The sequence below is a fragment of the Amphiprion ocellaris genome, chromosome 8 (genome assembly GCF_022539595.1).
Source record: "Amphiprion ocellaris isolate individual 3 ecotype Okinawa chromosome 8, ASM2253959v1, whole genome shotgun sequence".
Lineage (NCBI taxonomy): Eukaryota > Metazoa > Chordata > Actinopteri > Pomacentridae > Amphiprion > Amphiprion ocellaris.
The window spans coordinates 7,894,279-7,921,397 of NC_072773.1; the positions used below are offsets into that span (position 1 = coordinate 7,894,279).

General features: G+C 38.0%; 2 protein-coding genes across 4 annotated transcripts; one reads left to right on the plus strand and one right to left on the minus strand.

The window, feature by feature from the left end:
• Positions 1-334: 334 nt before the first annotated feature.
• Positions 335-15,240, minus strand: dedd (death effector domain containing). Of its 3 annotated transcripts, none has more exons than XM_023291656.3 (5): positions 14,781-15,240; positions 5,773-6,411; positions 4,696-4,800; positions 4,459-4,596; positions 335-3,569 (listed from the first exon to the last, which is right to left on the minus strand). In XM_023291656.3, exons 2-5 carry the CDS (start codon positions 6,335-6,337, stop codon positions 3,163-3,165), a joined length of 1,215 nt encoding a protein of 404 aa, XP_023147424.1. In that variant the 5' UTR covers positions 6,338-6,411; positions 14,781-15,240; the 3' UTR covers positions 335-3,162. The 3 variants fall into 3 exon arrangements, with proteins under 3 accessions (XP_023147424.1, XP_023147423.1, XP_023147422.1); XM_023291655.3 differs by lacking the exon at positions 14,781-15,240 and adding an exon at positions 9,446-9,805; XM_023291654.3 differs by lacking the exon at positions 14,781-15,240 and adding an exon at positions 9,439-9,800.
• Positions 15,241-15,617: 377 nt separating this feature from the next.
• On the plus strand, positions 15,618-25,119 carry efhd2 (EF-hand domain family, member D2). The gene is made up of 5 exons (XM_023291657.3): positions 15,618-15,775; positions 15,887-16,180; positions 20,644-20,791; positions 20,883-21,017; positions 22,940-25,119. Exons 2-5 carry the CDS (start codon positions 15,894-15,896, stop codon positions 23,069-23,071), a joined length of 702 nt encoding a protein of 233 aa, XP_023147425.1. The 5' UTR covers positions 15,618-15,775; positions 15,887-15,893; the 3' UTR covers positions 23,072-25,119.
• The last annotated feature ends 2,000 nt before the right edge of the window (positions 25,120-27,119 follow it).

Sequence of the window (27,119 nt, forward strand, 5' to 3'; positions counted from 1 at the left end):
GTTATGTCTTCCCTATGTCTCCCTCAGACTGGGATGAGCTAAGAATCAAGTGAGTGAAAGGAATGAGGACAGATGTATCAGAAAAATGAGACACAACCAGGACCAGTCTAAATGTTCATAAACAGTGGGAAGGAGTTCAAAAATTCACCAGCACACTGGACTTGTGTATCAGAGCAATATTTTTCTGCCAATTTTTTATATTGTGTATGCCATAATAAGCGTTAGATCTGTAAAGAAGCTGTATGTTTTAGTATGTCCTCTATATTGTCTCTTTTTAAAAATATACGCTGTCATGTGACATGAAAAGATCATTCGGATTGAGAAATCTACAAAATCCATCCAGTTCATTTATTAACAGTCCTACTTGTCTGTTTTCTGAAAGAAATGCAAAATTGAAGTAAGAAAACCTGACACCCAGTAGTTATTTACAAAATGGTAGCACTGTGAGTTGAGACATTTCATCATAACAGGTTACATGCAATTTGCGTAAAAGCTGCATTTAACAACTAATATAACATACAATCAACATAACATACACCAACCTATATAATAGATACTAACTTGCAACCTTTACATGAAATTCCACTCGCGTAAAAATAGAAAATGTAGGCCTACTCTATATCATTCACAGTGGCCTGTCAAACGTGACTTGCATGTTCTGATATGTACCAAATGATTGGTATGACAGCAGAGATAAGATGGAGCTTTTTCTTTTTAGCGGGAAGAACATATTTGGTAAAAACATACACAGAATGTTTAATAGGGTATATAAACCAAAATGCTGAATTTCAGCTCACCATTAAACAGATGGAAAACTAGACAAAATTTTAAGTACATTTTAGAATAAATTCAAAATTAAAATTTGATTACACAGGTTTGGCAAAGAGGGATGCATATTTGTAATGCAAAAAAACCTCAAAACAGTATGATGGAAAGTAAGGAACTGCTTCAAAACCATACGTTGCTGATTGAGTATATTTTTTCTTCTACTGAATATGAACCTGCACGTTTTGGATGTGTGCCGAGTAACAAAAAAAAGGAAATATATAAAGTATTAGCATTAGAGACTGGTGTTTCAAATGACAGTTCTTAAAGAAGCGACATTCACGCTCTATTTCTGCTACAAAATCAAAATAATCTCATCACAAAACAGCATTATGCTAATACTTCATGTTTGACATTCCTGTATATCACTCATATTAAACATTTCGAAACTACTTTGAGTTTGCAATGGCACCTTATTGACACTGGTGTCAGTTCCTGCCTAGTATCCATTTGAATTGTGTTCATGTAGATGATTCTGTGTGTACCAAAGTTAACTGTCAATGTTGGAAGTAGCACTTTTTATGCAGCTACTCAAAAGTAAGGGTGTGGTTAGTATAACGAATGCGTATGCTCGTCTTGACTTCTTTGTCTCTCACACCTGCAGTTGACCTGACTTTTTACTAAATGTAACCACAATCTTTGTAGGAACCAACAATGCGAAGGCTACTGTCAAACATAATGCAGAATATTGGAGGGTTATGCAACATTGACATAAGTCTGTTGATTCACATATTTTTTGTTAAAAGCATTTCGAATCCAGTACAGATACCTCAGCATATAAAGAGTTTTCCGCAAAAATACATGGAAGTTCTGCGTGAGCCTGTGTGAAAAGAAATAGCATAGACAATAGTATTCTGTATTCCTAATCCACAAAGTATTATGGGAAAACAAACAAAACACAGAAGCCTGTAATGTTAATGTCATGAAGATTTCAGGTTGTACTAGGGGAGTTCCCAGAACAAGAAGGGCATTCCTATCCAAGTAGCCATTGAGTGTACACAAAACGAAATTATCAGTAATACTCTCGACATGGGCTTCTCACCGACACCTAACCTATATGTTCTGTTGATCTACCATACGGAAATGAACATAAATTCACATTTTGGTAAATTAGCATTTCAGGCTACACTGTGAAATTGGTATTCTGCCACTAGAAGCTCATCAATGTTAGTTTTGCACCCTACATTTTATATGATCAACAACAGTTTTAAAAACCTGAAAAATGAATGCCTGGTTGGTTTATAAATTCCTGTTTGTAACTGGGGATGCCTGTCTGTTCTAGGGAGACACTTGGTCATTTCCCATGTTTAACAGGTTCCAAAACCTGCTTGTACCAACATTAGAGAATACGGATACGATTACATAGTCGTTCAACAGACGACATGATATAACCCATAGCTATAGCTATATATATATATATATATTTCACTTTATTAATTTTATTTTTAAAAAGTTCAATGTTGCAGTGTTGAATTATGAGTGACAGGGTACGTGAAGGACAGGCTTACAATGAAAGTGGCATGTAGTTTCAAATCCAAACAGATCTAAGATACCAGTGGAAGAGTTGGTGTTTCACTGATTATGATACAACACATCAGAATGATCCACAAAATACAGGTTTTAAATATTGGCAGTGACTGAACAATTGAAATTTCTAATTATGGTAGAAATCACAGTTGCTGGTACTGAAACGTGAGGATATAGAGCCAAGACACAATGATGTTGACATAAAGAGTTCACCTCTGCCAACAAGGAGCTGAAAAGAGCTGAAAGACATAGAGAGGGAAACTGCAAGTCGACGGCGGTTTGCGTCTGCCAAAAAATACAGAACATTCTGTTATTGGCTAATTCAATCTGTAATGTACCTGAAAAACTGTGAAAAGGGATTAGCTAGTTTGATGATAAGGTTCAACTCCCACTGGGAGTAACTTGTCAGTGTGTTTTCCTGTATTTAAAATAACTTCAGAACAGGAGTGAAGAGGATCATTAGAGTTAACCAAAGTGTTTCAATGAGCTAAATTTAATGCACACATAAGATCTGCATTACCCTTACCTTCAAGACAGTGAACCGCTTAACAGTCAGAATAATGCCAATCTGTATGCATTGTCTTTTCCGCTAACATAGTTCCAAATCTCCTTGCATGCTATGCTTAAGGGTGCCATGTAGGTATTATATGATCTCAGCTCTCAGGGAATTAATGGGGTGGCTGCAAATTAATCAGTTCCTTTTAGGCACACACCTCAGGCACCTCAAATAACACAACCACATCTCAGCCTATTCCCTGTGGTGGAGGCACAGCAGTGTTCCTCCTATATGCTACCACGTGGAGGGTGTGTCTAAGGTATAGAGTCTTTGTTGCCCACTGCTGGGCTCCCTCCATTTGTGACCAAATTACGAAGAAGTTTGCGTCGACCAGCCTGGTAGTCCTCCTCATCAACATTGACCAAGAGTTTTATTGCCTCATGGCCCACAGCCTGTTTTAGGGAATCTGTGATAAAGACCCCTTTAAGGGCCTCTAGCAATGATCCATTAATGTAGTCTCTCCAGAAGGCATCCAAGTAGGTAAGCTCAGAGAACTTGATGTCACAAATGATGGAGCCCAAATCTCTGGATTTCAGGATAGTGTTGGCCTGGTTGAAGCGCTCAAACTGGCGCTCCACTGCCTCTTGCTTGTTGGAGAAAACATTTCCTTGAAGCGCAGACTCGTGCTGGCAATACTCAGCCCGAACTCGGAGGCGAATATCTAAAAGAATAGACCAAAAAAAATAAATAAATAAACTGGAAAAGCCCACATTCTATTTTTCAATTCTGTTTTCAAATAAAATTGTCAAAAGACTCTTGAACCTCCTTGTCAATAATTACCATGCATATTTGTATTCTTTTACTTAGCCATATTACTTTGCTGTTTGATGGTACAGTGTAATTTTTGGAAAAAAATGCATGAAACCAGCACAAACTATAACATGTATTTTTAAAACTAAATAATTTAACCATTTTTGAAATCTTACTGTATTTCTTATGGTTATCCTGTATATGCTTCAATTCCCAGTACACATTAGTCACAACATTCAAAACACTGACCAGTCAAAAGAATAACATAGATTATCTATTTCATATCATTACACTGGCACCTGTCAAATGGGTGGGAGATATTCAGCAGCTAGTGAAAAGTAAGTTCATGAGATTGATTGATTGACTCTAGACTCCAGCCCAGCCCAGCCCCCAATGACCCTAATGAGGATTAAGCGCTGTATAGATAATGGATGGATGAATGCTTAAATGCAAATAAGCTCTACTACTCCTAGCTCTACTACTGATGTGAAGAAACCCTAAAATACAGGTACTGCCAGGGAACAAGAACTCTCTTTGTATCGACCTGTTCCAGAGTCTTTGCTCTGCATAGTATTACTGTAAAATGTTGGTAGCATATATATTGCAGAGAAATCCATGTTCTCATAAAAACATCCCAGGGGAAACAAGGTTTCTCTAAACTGTTTCCTGTTTATTGACACCAAGTTTCTTTCTAAAATAAAACTGTCACCTTGTTACTTAGGGCATGTTATGATGTTTTCTTGAGTTTGATACAATTTGAGACAAGCCAAAATCCCTCATTATGTAGTGAGCATTTTTACCACATGTTTGCTTCTCTCTGCAGTCCGCCGAGGAATGACTTCTCTTCCGTTTGCGGTTTGTTACAGAAGGAGCTGGCTTTGTTCGAGCTGGGCCAACATGTGATCCTGATGGGGAACAACAAATAACTGGCTGTGGACCTAGAGAGGGACATTAGTTTTCAAGTTAAATATTCAAATAAAAAGGCATATTGTAAAAAAAGAACTTAAACACACAGACTCACACACATACCCACTCACCTGTTCTTCTGTGAGGTGCAGTGTCCTTGCTCTGCACTGTTCCTCTTGGTGAAATGTAGCGTACTGATGTCTCCTCCAGGTACTTGTCCACAGGATCTGGGCACACTGAAAACAACATTCGATTTCTGATGTGACTCTGAATTGCAATGCCATGCATCTTCTAACTTGTGGAATACATCTCACAAAATGAGGAGAAAGTGCTGCAACATTCAAGATTTATGCACTGTTAGGTAGTCTCATCACCTTAGTCAAACACACCAGCATGCTTTTTTTTCTTTTTTAAGTGCTAGGCTCTGACCACTTTCCAGATGTGATGGCTGTAAATAACACCATATCGCTGTTCCAAGCAACAATGTGGAAACAAAGGTTCTGAAGGGAAGCTTAGAGAAACCAAAGACACAATAAAGCTCTATGTGCCAGTAGTGCATCACTTCATTATTTGCCAACCAAAATGAAACAAAGAAAGACAGTTGTCACAAAATACAGCCAGTGTTGGGGATTAAAAGTTAAAATGAATAGTGAGATTGCCATACATTGAAAAGAAACATCTATCCATTTTCATTAAACCGCTTTGTCCTTTGCAGGTATGCGGAGACAATGGAGACTACTCCAACTGGCTTAGGGTGAAGGCAGGACACACCCTGGTCAGGTCAGCAGTCCATCACAGGGCCACACAGGGAGACAGACAAAGGCAAAGTCATTCACTCCAAAATCTGCCCATGTATCATCTACACTGGCTCTACCCTGCAGAAAGTTGCAAGAGGGCTGGAGCCCATCCCAGCTGACATACAGACAACCATGCATGCTCACACCCACACCTACAGTCAAGTGAGTCTCCAGTTAACCTCAGCATGTCTTTGGACTGTTGGAGGTTGCCAGAGCACCCACAGAAAACTCATATATGCACAGGGAGAACATGCAAACTCCACACAGAATGGCCCCAGCCAACAAGGAGATTCAAACTCAGGACCTTACAGGACTTGCTGACAGTGCTAACCACTGCTCCACTGTGCCACTCACAACTAAACTGTGAGTTAAAGCCTGATGCGTTCACAGCGAAAACACTGCTTTACTCACCTGCCTGCCGTTTCCTGAGTGTGACATAAGGCAAAAGGTCATGCCGGGTGATAATCCTCAGAAGCTGGAGAACGTGTCGGAAGTTGGTCTCATCACAGCGACCTTGGCGCTCTAGGGCCAGCAGGAAATCTCTTCCGCTCCTGATGCCACCACGCTCATACTCATCAATCACATCAACAAAAAGGAATGACAGTACCCTGACATCCCGATGTGTTAGCTGGGCTCCAACTATGTCAAACATGCGGTGGAGTGAGTACAGCCCATGGGAGTTGTCCACTGCTTCCTCAGGCCATGGCTCAAAGCCCCCATCTCTTCTGGAAAAGCTGGAGTTAGTGGAGGAAGCAGAAATGTTCCTGTTGGCCAATGCCCCACTGGTGGCTGCCACACCGGAGCAGCCTGGTCTGCCTGCCAGAGCTCTCTGTTCAAGAGGCCCAGCATTTGCACTGCTCTGACTTGAGTCCAGCTGGTTAGCCTGAATGTGAGGCCGGGCATGCTGAGCAGATGAGTTCTGAGCAAGCTGGGGAGGAATAACAGCATTGGGGAGCTGTGGTTGTTGTGAGGTCATCTCAGGTGCGATGGTGACAAGGGATGCTAGAATCCCTGCAACTCCAGCTGTCTTCCTTTTCTCCAACTGATGAGCTAGGGAGAGGGGAGGATCAAACATATATATGTATATATATATGTGACAAAGTCATTTCTGAAAAAGTTTTAGTGAATATAATCCTTAATATAAAACCAACTACACAGTACCTACAGGCTATCACAGTGAAAGCAATTCAAGTACAACATTAAGAGAAAAAAAAAACACAAAGCCCACAATTCATATCTCTGGATGTATAAGGTCATTGTGGGCAATTTTTAAATCAGTGAGCAGGACCATAAAAACATGTTTGCATGCTTTTTGCATAAATGTGACAAACTAGGTAGCTGCAGTAGCTGAAATGAGTTTGACACTAGTACTTTAGAACACACAATTATAGTCAGACTTGTGCATTAAAACTGAGGTTAAATGTTTTATATTTTACCTGCAATATCACAATACTAAAATAGCTTAACACTCACAGCAACTTTATATTGTCTGGCATTGTAAAAGTTTTGAACTTTCAGAAATATACAACATCATTTTAGAAATCAGCCCTTACACTGAACACTATAACTCTGAAACTCAGTTAACCAAGTCAGTAACTGGTGAACAGTATACAACAGAAGTAAGTACAACCTAAATGTCAAATGATTCAATTGTATCACCTTTCATTAATTGAATGACTTCTAAGTTGAACACTTGGGTATTTGCTGTCATGTAAATTTATAAACGGTTTAACTATTAAAAATATAGGCCCCACAGTTGGAACTCAGAAGAAATGCAACGGATGTCAGTCACAACCTTTCATTAATGAGATTCAAATCTTTCATTTTCAGTACTTCATATTTCCACCTGTATTTTGGATGACAGAAAGATAAAGGTGTTGGGCGAATTTCTGGAGCAGCGTGCTGGCAATTTTCAGAATATTTTTCCCAGCTGCTCTTTGCTGGAGGGGTTGTGTTACTTTTCATTTCACTTTAACATTCCCCAAAGGTGATCTATTGGGCTTCATCCAGGTGGCATAGTTGTCAAAGTCATAATTTTCACCTTTTTCTTTGTTGGTAAACTTTTGTGTGATTTTGGCAGTGTGCTCTAACTCAAGTATAAGTATCATGATGGAATATTCCTCTTCTGCCAAGTTGTAACAGCCTGGAAGTCATCTTGTCAGCCAGCATTTTGGTAGATCAACAGTAATTCGTGGCATCTTCTATGAATATCATCTCCCCAACACCTTTTTGCACTCATGCAGCTCTTCATCATTGCATTGTCATCTCAATGCTTCACTGTCAGGTCTATCACTGTCAAGTCTATGCATTTACTGTAGTGGTCCTGGCCAGGTTGACCCAAGAAATGCTGAACCTCTCTGTGAATCAGACAAATTTATCTTGGTCTCATCTGTGTGTGGTCTGAATAATCATTAGGCTTCTTTTCATTTTCTTTAACAAAGTTTTGTCTTGCAGTTTTGTGCTGAGGAGCATGCAAGGTTTTTGTTCACAGCAGTTGGGATTATGCAAAGTTCTTTGCACACTGTGAGCGGCCACTGAAACGCCACCTTCTATTGATAACCCCTGTGTCAAGTCTGAAGCACTTGCCCATCACTGTTGCACCATGCCTCTTATCCAGTGGACAGGCTCCACAGTGGACCTCCCAGAGAGTATAACAAGGACTACAGTCACAAAAATTGCAATCCAAGACAGTACAGTTGGAGGTTCTCGATGTGACGCGACAGTTACTGAAGAGGTAGCGGAATAACACTGAGTTGGTCTGCAGTTAAGGAAACCTTAGACAGGCTGTGCCAGGACTAGCTTTTTAGGAGCAACTGAACTTTCATGACAAACATCAAAATGGCAGAAATGTAGACCAGCTTAACTAAATTACTGATCATTTAATCGTAAGTATTTGTCATAAACTGAGATTTCAGATTTGTAAACCGTCATCCTTTTTGTGTCATCAATGATGGCCTGACAGTGAGAAGCAGTGCATTGTGTGCTTTTTACCAGAAGTAAATGTGCATTCCATGGAGACTTTTTTTTCTCATTCCATTACACATACTCCAATAAAACAGGACAGATATAGTAGTGAACAGGAAACTGATCGTGGTTTCAGACAACTGTCAAGTAGTATTTACTTTTAACGGTACACAGCAGTTAGTTTGAGATTAGGGAACAGGTGCTGCCCAGGTTTTGTTTTATCTGATTATCTATTAAACCTTGCCAAACTGTGTTGCTGACATTGTTGCTGGTTGTCTGCATCTTTCAAAGTAAACATCATAAATGTCCGCACAAAACATCAAACGAACAAATCAAATTAATGATAACTCTGTTCCTCCTAATTAGTTAAGTCAGAGGGTCTAAAGTCAATGAAAGCTCACAGTCAAAATGTCACTTGAACAGAGGAGAGCCCTCGTCAATGTGATTTTCATGCAAACCAAAATGTGTACAGGGAGAAGACTTTAAGACATCACTGTCTTAACAACTACAGAAAAAGATATTCTAAACACAAGAAATCACTGTTATTAATCACTCCCAGGACCGTTTGAACTGCAACTGCCACAACTTGAGCAAAGGCTACAAGTCTGGCTATGCAAGGCTAAGGCTAGTTTAGCTAACATGAGTAAGGTTTAGGGGCAGATTGTGTACAAATCAACTCTTTAATACTGCAGATCGAACAGTCACAGACTCCCTAACATGTTCAGCTGTGTATAACAACAGATTACAAGCTAACAACTAGGTGGCACCTGACGAAAGTTAGCTAGAAAGCTATTGACAATGAAGTAGAAAATACAAAATGCAAGTTGTTGACTAGTAGTTGCTAATGAGAAAATGGAGGAACTGATTTCCAGTCCTCTTTATGTCTGTAGCGACCCAATGGTCAAGAATTTGCCATGGTCGTGTAAAATTGTGCATAATATTACACCTATACTGCTGACTTGCGTAGTTGTTGTAAACGGTTATTGCTAGATTCAGTTCATTTCTGCTGTGTTACCGTTAGCCAAACTAACGTACCTAAAAGAGACACGTAAAACAAAAACTATCAATTTGACAAAAGATACACGTCATTGTCAAGCGATATATTTACATTACCTTCTACCTTTCAGATATTCCTGACGAGAACGATACTATCAAAGTTCGGTATGCGGCTAACGCTATGTTAGCTTCCCAGTGTCTAATGGCAAAGCCTCTTTCAGGACAGAAACCACGTTTAGCTTCGTTTAATGGTTTCAGTCGACTACACGATGAATGTTCAACACATAGGTTTCCGGTCTCTTCATGTGTTGCGGCGTTTCTTTCAGGCCAGAAATAAGAGTTGGTCTTGGTCCTCAGAAAGACACCATGGGGAAAATAAGCAAACAGTTGTCGTTGTAAGCTAAAATGAAAGAATTTCCGGTTCACTTTACAGTTCAGTTCCGGTGCCACAGTTTCTTCTGCGTTTTTCCTTCGTCTTAAAGCCACATTCATTGATTTTTTCCTTCTTCTTTTTTTTTTTTTTTTTTTTAGCTTTGATTGAAAATTTATAATGCGATCATAGTATACATCTTAAATGAGAGTATCACAATATAGAGAAAGAAACAAAGCCGAAAAAAGAGGTTTTACTTGTTTTTAATTGTGTCGTTTTTAAATGTGAAAGCATGAGAATTTTGGACGTCCAGTCAATGTAAGGTGGTAACTTCTTCACGAATTTTATTTTCATAAAGTAAAATTTTGCTAAAAACAATGAGCAAATGAATCACGTGAAGTAGAGAAAGACGACAGAAAGAAATAAGGATGTGTATATATGAGGAACAAATTGGTTTCTCTGGATAACTATATCTTTTGCAGAAAGGGTCATTAGTCTCTTATTACCACTTTATTCTGGTATGATGACTAATGATTTTACCCCCGTGTAATTTGACCTGAATATCAAATGAAAACAGTTTAGTGGAAACTCAATTCAGTAAAAGTAGGTATTTGTCACTATGAGACTGAAATGTTCAGCATGCAGGATACTCGTGTTGCACAAATGTCTAGAGAGATATTCTGCCATTCGTCAGAAATACATTTTTCTCAGCTGCTTTTTGAAGGAGGGGCTGTGTTGCTCTATCTCCTCTTTGAAATACCACAAAAGGATTGGGTACAAGTCAAATGACAGACTTGTTCTGGACATAGTTTTCTTTATCTTCTTTAAAAATGCATGTGTGATTTTGGCAGTGTGTTCTGGGACATTGTCATGCTGCGGAATATTATTTTCCTGCCAAACTTCTACAGACTGCTAGTCATCTTGTCAGAAAGTTTTTTTTCCTCCACATTTTTATTATTCAACAAACAGATATACAAAGGGGAGAGAAAACAACCATGTTAGTTAAAAATAGGACATCAAGACAAAACACATCAGCAAACAAATGATGAACCAATCCCCTCACAACAAAGCCAATTTTCAGTTGACCAAATCCATGTCCCTTACAAACTCCACAAAGGGTCCCCAAACCTCCCCATATTCCCTCTGTTTGACCTTCATCACATAAGCCACCCTCTCTAATGGAAGGTTTGACGACATTTGTTTTGTCCAAAGTCCAACAGTTGGTTTGTGGGCCTCTTTTCAATACAGAGCTATTGCCATTTTGGCATTCAAGAAGCTGATGTTCAATAATATTTTTTCATTTTTATTATAATGATGTTCTTTTCAATGCAGACCAAATACAAACAATTTCCCAAACCCTCATCCCAAAATGCTCTAATCTCTCTGCACTGCCAGAGACAGTGAATACTGTTTCTTTAACCTCTGTGCATTTTGTGAATACATTTGGTATTTTTTTATTGAACTGATTTAGCTTTGCAAGAGTTACATGTGTTCATATTAGCCAGTTATAATGAATTAGTCTGAGCTATGTTTGTCTGAGTATAAGTTGGAGCACAGGCGAATTTCCACTCCTCTGCTGAAGTTTCTGTTTCCAGATCTTCCTGCCAACCAAGGAGCTTATGTTGTGAGCTCTCTGAAGAGAAGGATGTAAACATATTATAGAATTCAGACAGGATGCCTTATTTTAAACTGTTCTTTGTTATCAATGTTTTGACAAGTGACTGTTGGGGTTTAGTAATTCTATTGTTTTAATTTGCTTTTACAAAGCTTCTAAGTTGTAGGAATCTAAAAAAAAAAATGAAAAAGTTTTCTGTTCAGATTAAATATATGTGCCAGTTATTCAAAGACATCATAATGTCAGAATTTGATGGATACAGATCTTGGATCTTTTTGAGTCCTTTAGAGGACCAGGTTTTAAATGTAGCATCAGCTTTCCTGGTGTGAAGAACTGGTTGCCCCATATTGGACTGTATTGTGACAAAAAATCTGGTTCTTTTAGATATTTTCTTACATCGTACCAGATTTTAATCAGATGTTTAGCTACTAGATCACTGTGTCTGAGTACAGGTACATGAGAAGAGGGAGTCTCAGACTCAGAGTTTCAATTTCTGTCAATTATAGAGTATCTTTAGTTGTTGGGGATTCCTTGGTTTTGGGAGTAATATAAATAGAGCTCCAGTCGTAGAAGGTGGAAGAGTCTCATTCTGAAATGTTCCTAGAAACATTTCCAGCAGTGGTGTTAATAATTTGGGTATACATTTTTTATGCAAATCTATTGGTAAACCATCTGGTCCAGGTTTCATACAGTCAATTCAAGATCAAGATTCATTTAATGTCATTTTCCTAAGTATTTGCATACATAGTAAAAATGAAAAAAAAACACCTCTCCAGAACAAGCACTTAAAACTAAAAAATAAAAACAACAACAAAACATTCAGATAAATAAATAAAAACAGTGACAATTAAAATCATGCATGTGTGTCTAAAAATAGCAGCAAGATAAAATGTAACAGAGCAGAAGGATAAAAAGTGCCTGTACTGTACATGATGGAGATCATTTTAGAATGCAGCAGGTTATTATAGTCATTGCAAAAAATGTAGTTGCACTTCCAAATTCTTCTTTGGTAATTTCTTAATCTAGTTGCCATCTGGATTCTTCTGAGATAGATGGTATAGTTAACCCAACTATGAATCTGTTCATGTTTTTTAGGTCTGTCTTAATTTCTGTATCGTGCAGTTTTCACAGAATGTTTCAAAGGCACTGTTATTTCCAAAGAGTCTGTAATAGTAACACTGGTCAGACAGTACTTTGTTATATTTGCCTGCATCCATGGTGCCATCTATAAATGTATTCTACCCAATATCTATAGCACTTATGCAGCCCCATATCATCACATTCATCACACATTTCCTCTGGCTCCAATATGTGTGTCTCCTTTCATTAGTCCAGCATCCTACCAATCGTGTTCCAGATCACAAACTTTCTCTTTTTTACTTTAAGTACCACAGCTGCCCTCAAAAAGTATGTACTGTTGCACGCTTACAAATGGGACAAATGACTTTATCATAGTAATACTTAAACTTTGACCATCACAGTCTATAATAAAATTAGCTGTCATCATCAGCGTGCTCTCTGCGGTATCAGAGCCCATGAAAGGAGATACACAAAATATATATGTTTGCATGTGAATAAGCATATATAAAGATGTGTTCTATGTATCCTGTCCTGTCTGGATGTCATGTGTTTCAATGTAAAACATTTTTGCCACATGCAAAAGTGGGCAATAAAGGTGTTATGAATTTGAGTATATTATGTTTCAGTGTTTACAATAATAAGTGCATAGGTGGTTAAGAATGTTAAATATCAAACTAAATTTAATTTCATTTATCTGTAATGAATTTCCTGAGGCATCACATATATCATACATTTAATCCCAACATTTCTTCCCCTTCCTTTCCTCTGAATCTATTACTAAACATCAGGATGTGATTGCTCTTGACTTTTAAACAAATCAAAGCGATAAACAGCAGCTTTAATCGTGTTAGTTAAAATATGTCAACTAATGCTGGCGAAGTTCACTTATTTAAAAAAAACAAAACACTGATGTAATTCGCCACATGTACATGTGGATGTGCTATATAAATATTGTAAATCAGTTCATTTGTTGATTTCTAATGACCAAAATCGCAGTTCTGTCTTTCATATTTACACATTCAAATCACTTTGAACTTACGGAACTAGCTGACTATGTAAGGCTCATTCCAGATAAGGCAGACCCGCGCAGATTGGATCACCAGAGATCGCCGCACAATGCAGCCCTTTTACGCATAATGAGACGTTTTTTGTTTTTTTTTTGACGTTTCTGTCCGACTCGCTCTGACGTCTGGCCAACGTAACCAACGCTAATGTCGTGAGATCAAGATGGCTGTAGATTAGAGCATAGACCAGATATGGTTTAGAGCATAGAGACCCAGACGACGCAGCTGCTCTCCAGCGACTGCACAGCCTCAATGCATGATGGGAAACATTTGGCTCCAGCCTCGTCTAACAGCTGATTGGTTTCAATGTTGACTGAGCAATATGACGTTTGAGATAAACTTGACTTACAGTTATTTCAGTTGCATATGTTGATTTTGAAGGTTTATTCTACTTGTATGATTGATGTTTATCAGCCAGATAGTCTGAACACATTTTAATATCATAAACTGCAGACAATATGTAATTTTGTCTATGAATACTGGGCTGACTTAATTCTTTAAGTATTTAGCAACACTAACATTTCTGCTAATGAATGTAAGGATTGTTAAAATAACATCTGTACAGACGTTTCAGTCTGTTAGCACTTTAAAAAAAACAAGCTGACAAAGTTCTTCACAGGTATTAAAAAATATGCAATGCAATAAAGACACAGATTGATTGAACTAGACTTTATATATATATATATATATATATATATATATATATATATATATATATATATATATATATATATACATATATATATATATATATATATATATATATATATATATATATAAATAACACTGATATAATACATGTTTTGCTAGATTGCTTTAATAATTCAGAAGTAATACTAATATTTTCAATATTCAGTAAGATTTCCAAATTAATGTATTATGATTGTTTTTTTCTAAATTGACCTTGTGTTTTGACCCTTTTTCTTTGCCATTATTTCAGAATCAGCTGAGCTGCAGTATAATAGATTCAAATTCTGGTCAACACAATCACAAAGCCAAAACCAGTCAACTCATTTGAATTTACTGTTTAGAAGTATTAATTATTTATTCCCTCTCTGCAATTACACCTCAGTTTAATATTTAAATAATGTTTAACTCACTGCACCCTCAAAAATGAAAATAAACCACATTTTTCTCTAATTCCACAACTTTGGATGAAGTTATATTATCATACTAACTTAAACCAACATCAGAGCCAAATCTGTTATCTGTTACCATCCCTAATTATATAAACTTACTGAGGAATAATCCACTGATAGGCTTTAATACACATGTTCATTGAATTTGGATGTGCTGATAATAATAAATCATATTTTAAAAAATGTCTTACCTTGTAAAAGTGCATCAAAAAGTCTCCTCTGTTACAACTCCACTGCGCTGCTCGTACTTGCTGCTAACTTCCAGGAACTATCGAGACGCTCCATGATCCACCATTGCTGCAAAAAACAGTCCTTTGGAGTTTAGGCGACTCTCTTTTAAGGGCTCTGCAATTGACATAGTATGTACTGGGACCATAGCCTGAATACGACTGAGACGCACTAAACCTTATTCTGCTCAGTTTGTGTGAAGAAATTCAATGGAAAAAGAATGTGTCACACTTGGTCTGCTCTCACTGACGGTCAGCTTGAACTTACACTTGCACTACGTTATTATTTTTAAAATAAAGTGTTTATTTTAGAAGCACTGCAGACGTGATCAATATGGATGATAAACAGTTTGAAACAGATAAAAGTTTGCTTTAAGAAATTCAAAGGAGACGATATGTTTCATTTGGATCTATCTATCTATCTATCTATCTATCTATCTATCTATCTATCTATCTATCTATCTATCTATCTATCTATCTATCTATCTATCTATCTATCTATCTATCTATCTATCTATCCAGAGACAGACTGAAACGTGAGCTACATGTCTTTTTATTTATTCCTGCTTTATTATTGTTGGTCTCAACCCACAGATGTACAGCGCCATCAACTGGCGGGAGTGCAGTTCTTGCACAACATTATTTTCACTTTGCATTGGTACTAATAAAGTGCACTGCATTGTGTTAAGCCATCTCCTGTCAGCGGTAATGACTTCAGACTGCTGCCTGCCTGCCTGTCTGTCTGTCTGCCTGTCTGTCTGTCTGTCTGCTGACAGCAGGCTGGAGACAGGCCCGTCAGGAAGATAAGGACTTGCTGTGGCTCTTTAAAAGGCGTGGTGACGGCCGAATGGACTACAGAATGGTATGTAGCTGACAAGCCAATACACAACATCCTGGAGAGGAGGTTTGATCTGAGTTTGGATTTGGATCCAGGAAGAATAGAACAATCCGCTAGACAGGTAGGTATGCTTGTTTCCCGAATCTAACACTGGCCTTGTATTTTAACAGCCGCCAGAGGGCTCTCTAGATGTCTGTGGTCTCATGCTGTCTTTTAATCATAAACCACCCAGTTTGAAAATGGCCACAGATGAGCTCACGTCCAAGCTCAGTCGTCGGCTGCAGATAGAAGACGGAACCGAGGAGCCTGTTGCTGTTGACGTCCCCGAACAGCAGAACGGGTCGGAGGACAAAGCGAGTACGGCCAACGCAGATTCGGAGCTGGGAGCTAAGCTGCTGCGGCGAGGAGAGCTGAACGAGGGGCATGGAGAGCACGTCCAGCCCAGCATGAAGGTCTTCAACCCCTACACCGAGTTCAAGGAGTTCTCCCGGAAGCAGATCAAAGACATGGAGAGGATGTTCAAAACGTGAGTGTGACAGTCTGGACACAGTCCTGGACGACTGAAGGCCTCATCTTTATCTTTTATATCTCAGCCAGAGGTTCCCCATTTGAGTCAGTCAGGGAAGTAGACACAGAACAGGCTTGTTCATACCAGGAAGTCGACTTATTTTAGTCCAATTATTAGTCTTACAGGAATTGGAGATTTGGGCGTTACACTTTAAGGAATAAATGGTTAATAAATAAAACAAAAAAATAAGAGAGTAATCACTGTTGCAGTTGTAGTCAATGTAAATGTAATGCATTCATGTATTTCCGGAGCATGACTGATTGCAAAGTGGGGATATTATGCAAGTCAGTGATAAGGAAGTCAGATAACTCTCACTCAGTACAGAAAATTGCTTTGTGTTCTCAACTGTCTGTACTGGACCTAATTATGAGTTTAAAAATGTCCAGGACCTAAACTGGAGTTTAAAAAGAACTGTTATATATCTGTTTGAAATATAATTCCACACACACATTACTTTTAATACAAGAAGTGAGTCTTCACAACACAAAGGCAATCACAGTTTGGATTTGCCAAGTAGTGAAAACAGTTGTATAGTCTCCAGGAAATGAATCTTAAGTCAGAGTATGTCCCTTGAAATGATGGAAAGAGGACTCAGCATAAGCTGTTTTTGTTTTGTCCTGTGCCGTAGTGATCATGGGATCTTGTGACATGAGCAATATTGGGAGGCAACTTCGAAGTAGACGGTGAAAAATGTCTGTCAGCAGGACATAGTCAAATGGCATGGATGTTATTATTTGTGTGAGGGTTAAACTATACTTTATTGCAATAAAGCCATCAGTCAATCCCTGTACTGCACTTCTTCTTTCACATATGCACTGAGGGTTGTGAAGATAACAACTACTGCTTCATGAATTGAGATTTAGGAGGAGGGAGAGCCCTTGTCCAATGATGTTGGGGGTTGCAGATTACTAATCATTCCATCATAGAAAATCAAGGATTATAGGAGTCTTTGGAAATTCTAAACTGCCATGATATCCATGGTCTTTACAAGTGTATGTCAAATGTTCACAATTCAATTTAATTCAATTAAATATACTTTATTGTCCCACTTGGGGAAATTTATCTTGGACTCAAAAGCTGTGCCATCAATGCCATCTCAAAAACTACAAAACAGTATTGCACATATCCCAAACATTACATATAACACATATATACACCAAAGTAAAAACACTATAAAAAATGACTGCACAATCTTCGGCCTAAGCCGCATTGTTCAGGAATTTGATGGAGGTTGGAACAAATAAATTCTTACTGTATGGGCTGTAAGCAGGTATGATTTAAGAGTGAAAATGTAATTAGTTACAAGCAAGTGGGAGAAAATTACTTAAAGATAATCATGAATGTAAACCATTGATAAAAATATACGGTGTGAACATAAATGGAAATAACCTGCCTTTTAGCTTAGCTAGGTTGTAGAAAGTGCCTTACAATATGTATGTCATTCACTTATTCGCACACACGGTCACACATCAATGGCAGTAGAGTTGCTATGTGAGATGTTTGCTTATTATCAAGCACAACACTTTGAGGGGCACATGGTGGGACAACCAACCCTGCAATTAGTCAGTCAGTCTACTCAACCACCTCTGCAACCAGTGGCTCAAAAAACATATATACTTGATCTTTGATATTACTCCAGGAAGTTCCATTACATCAGATTTTATTATCAAAAAATGATTGAAAGGCTGAGGCATAGTCTACATTTTGTACTTATGACGTAGACCTGTTACGTAGATGACATTGCCTGTTTTACTGTGTGTTTGCAGTAAATCTAAGATATGCATAGTGGTTATATGTTCTGTTTGCGATTGTTCGGTGTGGTGAGAGTTTTTGGAGAGGAACTGTCCCTGAGTCTGTTTGTCCATGCTTTGAGTGACCTGTAGCACTCTCAGGAAGCGAAGTTGCTGCTGGGCCTTCTTCACCACTGCTGTGGTGTTGACAGACCAGGAAAGATCATCTCAGATTTGCATGCCCAGAAATCTGAACGAGTGGATCCTCTCCACTTGGCACTTCCCTTCCTAAAGTCCATAATTTTTTCCTTTGTTTTTGTGGTGTTCAGTGTGAGGTTCTTCACTGAACACCATGCTGACAGTCTCTTGACCTCATCTCTATAAGCAGACCCATCTCCTCCTGAGATGAGCCTGAAAATGCTGGTGTCATCAGCAAGCTTCATAATGGAGTTTAAGAGATGGTCGGAGTGCAGTTGTGTGTCTACAGCGAGTACAACAGTGGACTCAGTACACTTCCTTGTGGAGAATCAATGCTGAGTATGAGGGTGGAGACCAGGTGGGCCCGAGTCTGTTAGACTGTGGGCAGTCCATCAGAAAGTCTTTAATCCAGCCGCAAATGGGGATGGAGAGGCCTAAATGAGAAAATTTCTCAACTAGTATGTCTGGGATTGTATTGAAGGCTGAGCTAAAGTCTATGAATAACATCCTTTCATAGCTTTCCTGGTGTTCCAGGAGGCTCAGCGTGGTGTGAAGAGCTGTGTGATAGCATCTGCAGTGGATCAGTTTTCCCAAACTGATGTGGGCTGAAGGTGGGGGGCAGGCTAGTCATGATGTGCTGTAAGACCATTTTCTCAAAGCACTTCACGATCACAGGCAAAACTGCAACTGGTCTGTAATCATTTAGACTGTCATTTAGAAAGGTCTTAAAGACCTTTGTTTTGATTTTGTTGCTTTTTACCTAAAAAAAATGTGCAGATACTATGAGCTGAAGAGCTTTCACCTTCAGTGAGGGAATATCCTCAGATTGACTCTGATGTTTTGTTTTTACATGTTCATGACTGAGGGCTTTCTCTGTGCAATGCTCCAGCCCACATTCTTCAGGTTCCTTTCATGACCAGTCTTGCCCTGGCATTTTAAATGAATTGTTTTATTATTATACACTTTGTACATCCATCTTCAGAGGGTCAGAGGCATTTACAGTGTGAGACCGAGACAGTTATTCGTGTAATTACCAGACTAATCACGCTCTGTCACAAAGCTCTGCAGTCATTTCATCTAGTAAAACAGTGAAAAAACTGACACATTTTCTGCATATAAACCCAGCCCCCATGTTGTAGCTTTGAGCACTAATCTGAATTTCAGCCAACAATAAAATATATGTGATCTGTGCAAATAAAGCAGGATCAGCATTTGGTTGAGTAATAGTTAAAGTTTTAGAAATTTAACCTGGAGTCAATTGCATCATATTTTTGTGATTGGAAGGAAGAAAGAAAGAAAGTATTTACAGATAATCGGAAATACTCCTATATGGGTCAAGCTGCTTTGAAACGTTCCTGATTGACACAGGCTGATCGCTTTGCCTCCAGTATTGCTGCTTTTTTTAGTGTCATCAACCACAGCCTCATTCAAAGTACTGCACCCTGGACACTGACTTCATTAGGCTATTAAAATGTTCACATTTCAGCTCTGAGAGAGAACATTAACACTATACTGTAACATAATCTAGTACTATACCTACCAGTTTTTTTTTTTTATTGAATAATGTAAGGATTGTTTTTCTCAATTAGTTGATAAATACAGTGACTGAAGTATCAATTATTCTAGAGATTTTTTTTATTACTTCAGATGAAAATATATTTACCTAACATATGTTATGTTGTATTATATTAGATAAAAGACTAATTAATATTTCAACATTTCAGTCATCATTTAATATCTATGTCACTACTGTGTCATGATGTTGGTTGTGACATGTATTGCCTTCATTACTGTAGTAGTATACAGTTAAGGTAATTATGGACATATTGACATGACTGAAATGATTTAAAGACTATAGCAGCAATCCTGGTCATACATGACTGATAAAATAAACAGAAAATATAATACAACAGTACAAACAAGAAAAGCACTCAGAGAGTGCAGTACTCCGCCAAGCCTGCTCAGTCCTTGTATGATTTCCGATGGATGAAATCTTTTAAAAAAATTTGTGGTCTGCAGCAGTCAATTTGTAGTAGGATCGCAATCATATTAGGTGTAAAGATAAGCTGTTTTTCACTTTGTGCCAGGATTCATCAGTTCACCAGTCCTCTACCTACTTATGTGTTCATTTCTTCACACAAGTACAGTAATAATTTTGTTTTTGTTAAGTTTGCTATTGTAAAATGACATTAAATGAGTATTATTTATCAGCAACATCTGTTTTAGAAACAGCGTCTGTAACTTTTGATAATCCAGAGAGCAAATTCTTTACTTAGACTATACAGCTCTCCTCTGGTTATTACATTTACAAATCATTTTATCCATTTGAAGTATCACCAGACACAGGAACCTGATATCTTAAATAGACAGCCTGAATAAATTAAACCAGAACATTCTGCAACACAGAGTGGCACAGCATACACATGATGAAAGATGTGGATTTTTTGTTTTTCTCAACTGTAACAAAAGAATTTTCTATTCAATTTTGTTAAGGTATGATGCTGGGAAAGACAACTACATTGACTTAATGGAGCTGAAACTGATGATGGAGAAACTTGGAGCTCCACAGACACATCTTGGCTTGAAGAATATGATCAAGGAGGTGGATGAAGACCTGGACAACAAGCTCAGCTTCAGAGAGGTGAAACAAGTAAACCTAGTCAGAATTAGTCAGATGATCAGATGGTCCTTTAGCTATATCCATGCCTCTCTGTTCTTTCTGTCCTTCACAGTTCCTGCTGATCTTCAGGAAAGCAGCAGCAGGAGAGCTTGCAGAGGACAGTGGTCTTAGTGTCCTTGCACGTCTCTCAGAAATTGATGTCTCCTCAGAAGGGGTTAAAGGAGCCAAGACATTTTTTGAAGCTAAGGTAAGTTGAGTCCATTTTTTTTATACAACTCCATCCATTAATTATCTGTACACTGCTTAATTCTCTGTAGGGTTGCGGGAGGCTGGAGTCTATCCCAGCTGACTTATGATGAAGGCAGGGTTCACCTGGACAGGTCGCCAGTCTATCACAGGGCTACATATAGAGACAAACAAGCACACTCACATTCACACCTACGGAGAATTTAGAATCACCAATTAACCTTAGCATGTTTTTGGACTGTGGGAGAAAGTCGGAGAACCAGGGTAGAACACAGGTAGATCACTGTCACCAGTTCAGCTTGTCCCTCCTTAGATAACTGTCTGTTGCTACCCACCACTGCCGTTGCAGAGAATTCTTTCCCTTCCCATTCAAGGCCTTACATCTACTACGACTGCATGATATGTTGTTTAGCATCAACTACTGCAATACACAATAGTAAGGCAAATTAACTGTAGGACATCATGCTAAACCTTTTAAACTGCTTAATGGAAAAAGACAATGCACACTGACTAATCTACAAAAGATTTGATAGAACATCACTTACTCCAACTGAAGTGGTCTTGGATGAACTGATTTTAAGTATTTGTGTGCTCAGTTTACTGACATGCAAGCTCCACATATATTCAGAAAAATGAGTGAGAAACAGGAAAGAAACAATGAAAAGGGAAGATTTGGTTGTAGAAAAGAAGTGCAACGTCAGCTGTAGGGCTGCACACTTTCTATAATACTAATCATGATCATTACTTTGGCTTCACAAAATGAAATGACCAAGATCCACTAATATTGATGAAAATATTTTCACTAAAATCTATGAATAATTAGGATGAATGAAGATGTCTTTATCAGTGTCACACCATATGTGAAAAGTCTCAGATGCCTTTATTCCCAACAAGTCTCCACAGTAACGTCATGGTTCTCCTTTAATTTGATACATTTTTTTCTTTTTGGATGCAGATGTACTCTCCTACAATATCGCCCCAACCATTATAAAATGATTCTTTAACTCTTTCCAAATAGTTAATAAAGTTATCTGGTGAGGATTGCTGCATTGTAATATCATAGTGTATATTGCAGAAAGACAAAATATTGTTTCATTAACCCCACTTTCTCTGAGAATTTTTATCAACAAGACTAAATTAACTTTTAATAATTTTCATGCATAGTCTTATTTACTGACTTAAATGCATGTGTGGAATCACAGATTGTGTTTCCGGTAAATAAAAATGGTCTCAGCTCTTTTTCAGAAGTTGATTTTTCTTAGTAATGTTAAATTTCTGTCCACAATCCAAATTAGCATTAGCTGTTTTTGAGTTACAACTTTCTTGAATCCCTGCTGGGATACAGGCAAAATACCAAGCAGTTTTGAAATACACTACCAGTCATAAGTTTAGACACACTTTCTCATTCAGTTGAATTTCGCTCCTTTGTGCTGGTTTGTCCGAGATCAACCCAAGTTGTCACCATATCTCTGGAAGGCCAGCAAGCTTTGGGAGATTTTTGGGTTTGCCTGGATTTCTGCTGGCCTCCACTGACCAGTCAAAATTTTGAACATACTTTCTCATTCAGCTGAATGAGAAAGTGTGTCTCTACTTTTGACTGGTAGTGTATGTAAAACTTTTGGCAGTCTGTGTCGCCTTACCACTGTCAACATATGGCATGCCTTATTTTAATGCCTTGGCAAAAGGTTAGTATGTTATATAACATTTTTAAACATACATTGTTGATTTAAATAAGGAAATATCTCATAACATTATGCACCTACCTGCAGTACTTTTTGTATAACACACATTGTTGTACTTCCAGGATGCAGATTCTTTTCAAAACTTGCTACTACTATTTATTTTTATTTTTGATTCCCAGTTTTTGGCTAAAGATCTCCACTGTGGCATCACCTCACAGCTGTGTGTTTTCCTCTTGAACAGGTTCAGGCTATCAATGAGTCCAACCGGTTTGAGGCAGAGATCCGCCAGGAGCAGGAGGAGAAGAAGAAGCAGGTTGAAGAGCAGAAACAAAGAAGAGCTGCTTTCAAAGAACTGCAGTCAGCTTTCAAGTAACTGCTACTGATGACCCTTCACTGTGTGCTGTACTAATGCTGTGTACGAATCAGTGTGTATGTCAGATCTACTCTAAGTGCTGTTCAAGGAGGTCAGACAACAGAGCAGTCTGAGCTACATGAATGAATGATTCTTATAACATCTGTCATCCATCCCTGCCAGCATTTCATACATTATCTCCTAGAACTCAGCAATGAAGTCAAGCCAATTTATTTAAATAGTCTACATCACAAATTTGCCTCAGAGGCATTGCAGTCTTCACAGCTTATTACTCCTCTACCTTTACATGCTCAAATCAGATATGGAAAAATTCCACAAAGAAAAGTGCTTTTATAGGAAAAAATGGACCAAACTTCAGGAAGAGAAACAGAGGAGGGATCCTTCTTCCAGGATTAATGGACTTGCAGTATATGGCAAGTGTACAGGATAGAACAAAATCAGAAAGCTACTGGACCATTGACAATCAAGATTATAAGGTTAAAAAGATAATAAGTAAAATGGTTTCATTCCTGATAGAAGCGTACCCAAAACTATGCAAGTAAGGCTTTCACTTTGTTGTGTTTTTTTGTTTGTTTTTTTAAGAAATCTTCCTACTGTGTGCACTCTGACCTGGATTAATGCGAAGGTTGTCTAATGTTCCATTATAGCAGTTACACCAGTTCCACATATTGTGTATCAAAGCTTACACTACTGTGTACAGTGTGTCAGTCCACTGTAGTCAGCCACAGGTCGTAAAGCTGGGGATGTTCCTACTGTGGTTCCTCTCATATCAAATACTATGTTCATGTCTTCTCAAAAGACATGAAGTACTTCTGCTTACCATGGTTATGAAATGTATTGAAACCAGCGTTGAATGACTGAGCTTACGTCCTGTGGTGGTCTTTACTTGTTTTGAAATCAAGCTTGTTGAGCTTGTATATTGTAATCGGATAAATGTTTTAGCTAAGATTTACGCAACTGCACTTACTTGGTGATTTGAAACAAGTTTCTTAGTCAAGGTAGAGTTATTGTTGGGTTTCAGTATTAACTTTATTTGATTTCAGTTATATTCCTCTCTTTGAAATTTACAGTGTTAATGTGATGATCGTTTGGTGGATTGTTAAAATTATAACTATTCCAAAATAACTTAGGTGAATCGCTTCCTCTGGAATGTGGCAATCTATAAAGTTCCTGCCTCTTTCTCCACCCAGCCTCCCCTACCTGCTGCAGCTCTAGGCCACGAGCTCACCTACGAAATACTTAAATACTGTAAAGCTACTCTGCGCTTTACACGCTCACGTACACTGTCATTTCTTTTCTGTATGAAAAATACCTTTTAAAGATGAGGAGGTTCTTTAAACTTTCCGTAAATTGTGACCCTTCCGCTGAATTCTTCCAGCCATTCATTCCCAAATGTCCCTTTAATGCCATCAATATAGTGCCAATTTCTTACTACTTTTTTACTGATGTCATTATGCTCAGTGTAGTGGAACTCTTCTTTGGTCTACAGCAAAAAATATATATATAAATGAAAATAATATTGACAATGATAATGATGTAATTTGTACACAGTTAATTAGAAAACTATTGGCTGGTGTCAGCTTTTGATTGCCATTGTTTTGATGCTTTAACATTCCATCGTACTATTCTCATTAATATTCACGGCTAGTCCATCAGTGGCATGGATGTACTTTTTGACAGAGTTCTCACGAGATGTAACCTCTCAGTCCAAGAATCCCTATGAAAGATAAGGACTCAACTTTCAATTGACACTCCCTGATTGCTTTTAGTTTTTTTTTTTTGTTTTTTTTTTTTTTGTAGTGCCCCGTTGCATCTATACATTTTAAAACTCTGTGAACTGTATTAATTCTAAGAATTTCCATATTTAAACTGGGAGGAAATGTGAGGCATCTGGGCTGAAAACGAACAAGGGCTGTGGTTTGATTTAATTTTCTTCTTCCTTCTTTGGTTTGTGTTCAACTGAATTGTATGTGATAAATGAGAAACTCACTGATCTAACTTTATAACGATTTTCAATAAAAAGCATCATTTTGTCACAAAAAAATCAAGGTGCTTGTCATCTTCCACTTTTCATTATTTTATTATTCTGTCTAGTTGTATTCTGAATAGGAATCTGTACCTTGCAAAAACAGTATATTAGGGAATATAGTTTTGTCCCCGTTTTTCAGTGGATTTTTAATTTCACAAGGAATACTTAAAAACAGTTTCTCAGTCTCAGTCCATTTTAATTTTCAGAAAACCTGGTAAGATAATTTTGCTTGTTTTGTTCTGAAATAATGATTGTTTCACTAAAGATTTTGGACACTTTCAGCAGTGCACAAAGAGATGAGATACAAACAATAGCTGACTAGACCAGGATTTTGCTACCTGGGTGTGGTACCATATTTAGTCACAGTCTGGCATTTCAGGAATTTATTTAAGTAGCTTTCTCATTTACCCATACTCGATGCGTCATTTGTATTTGCATTAGTGTGGAGAGGATCAACTGGTTTTAAATGTTCTGAAAAAACTTTAAGGATGATGGCACACCTGAGCAATTAGCATAGCATCACAGATTGGGCTTTCTATAGGTTAAACTGAGTCACCCTTAGACTGTAAGAGGAGGCTTTGTGGAGTTGGGGCTGTAAGCAATTCAGTGACTGATTTATTGTTAAACATATTTAAGTGTGAAGTGGAAGAGCCAGGAAGTGTTAAGATCGTCATGACACATTTGGTTCTAGAGTGGAAAGCTGTAAATATGGCTTCTTTGGGAACAAAGGGATTTAAGTATCAGAACAGGAATAAGAAGTGAGCTGGTGGGGAGGGTGGCTATACTCATCACTATATGGAGCATTTTGAGACATTTCATATATATATTGTATTCCAAAGTAACTTCAAAGTGGTAATTATTAGAAAAAACGATGTTTTCTGTGCTGGGCTATGCCCCCGGTGTATTAAGACCCCCATGTCTTTTAAATAGTGAAAGTGGCACTTCTGTGACAGTTCGTTCTGCAATGCCTTTAGTACGGTGGCCGAGAGGTGCAAACCAAATTTACATAATGCAAAACACTTTTACAACCTCCAAGACAAATTTACAAGCAACAAAACACTTTTACAAGTCCAAAAACACTTTTACAAATCCAAAAACACTTTTACATAATGTAAAACACTTTTACAACCTCCAAGACAAATTTACAAGCGACAAAACACTTTTACAAGTTCGAAAACACTTTTACAAGTTCGAAAACACTTTTACAAGTCCGAAAACACTTTTACAAATCCAAATGTAACCGGAAAGGGAATGTCCCAACTCCGGGGCTGAAGCGGAAGTGATGACGAGGAGCGGCTAATGCACTCTGTCGATCTGATCTGCGCCATTTAAACACTCTAAAGACCGACCACACGAAAAACAAAACCGCGTCAATCGGTTCATATGTTCCCCACAAAACTGGCAAAACATCACCCGCTCGTTGTCCGTTGCATTAGCCGCTCCTCGTCGTGACTTCCGCTTCAACCCCTGAGTTGGGACATTCCCTTTCCGGTTACATTTGGATTTGTAAAAGTGTTTTCGGACTTGTAAAAGTGTTTTCGAACTTGTAAAAGTGTTTTGTCGCTTGTAAATTTGTCTTGGAGGTTGTAAAAGTGTTTTACATTATGTAAAAGTGTTTTTGGATTTGTAAAAGTGTTTTTGGACTTGTAAAAGTGTTTTGTTGCTTGTAAATTTGTCTTGGAGGTTGTAAAAGTGTTTTGCATTATGTAAATTTGGTTTGCACCTCTCGGCCACCGTACTTTAGCTAACTTCTTCGCAACATTACCCAGCTGAAGAGAACACTTACTTGACTACTGGCTGAGGTTATAGATATGGAATTAGGTTTGTGCCAATAGTGTCAAACATAACTTCTTAAATATAAAAAAAAGTGATCTTCAAAAAACTATTTATACCTTGCAAACAAATTATGTGGTATTTTCCTTTATTGATGACCCGTCCTTTGTTTACGTTTTTTTCTGCTTCTTTGTCATTGATCAGATTCAGACTCAGTGTTGGTGTAAGTATTTTACTGCCAGCTCT

Bases quoted from the DNA above. Each gene is read 5' to 3' on its own strand.
- dedd (XM_023291656.3), bottom strand. From the start codon at position 6,337: ATGACCTCACAACAACCACAGCTCCCCAATGCTGTTATTCCTCCCCAG. The intron at 4,597-4,695 runs GTGAGTGGGTAT...GTCCCTCTCTAG, and splicing joins TGCACCTCACAGAAGAACAG to GTCCACAGCCAGTTATTTGT. The intron at 3,570-4,458 runs GTAAAAATGCTC...CTATTCTTTTAG, and splicing joins CAGAGAGAAGCAAACATGTG to ATATTCGCCTCCGAGTTCGG.
- efhd2 (XM_023291657.3), top strand. From the start codon at position 15,894: ATGGCCACAGATGAGCTCACGTCCAAGCTCAGTCGTCGGCTGCAGATA. The intron at 16,181-20,643 runs GTGAGTGTGACA...AATTTTGTTAAG, and splicing joins ATGGAGAGGATGTTCAAAAC to GTATGATGCTGGGAAAGACA. The intron at 21,018-22,939 runs GTAAGTTGAGTC...CCTCTTGAACAG, and splicing joins AGACATTTTTTGAAGCTAAG to GTTCAGGCTATCAATGAGTC.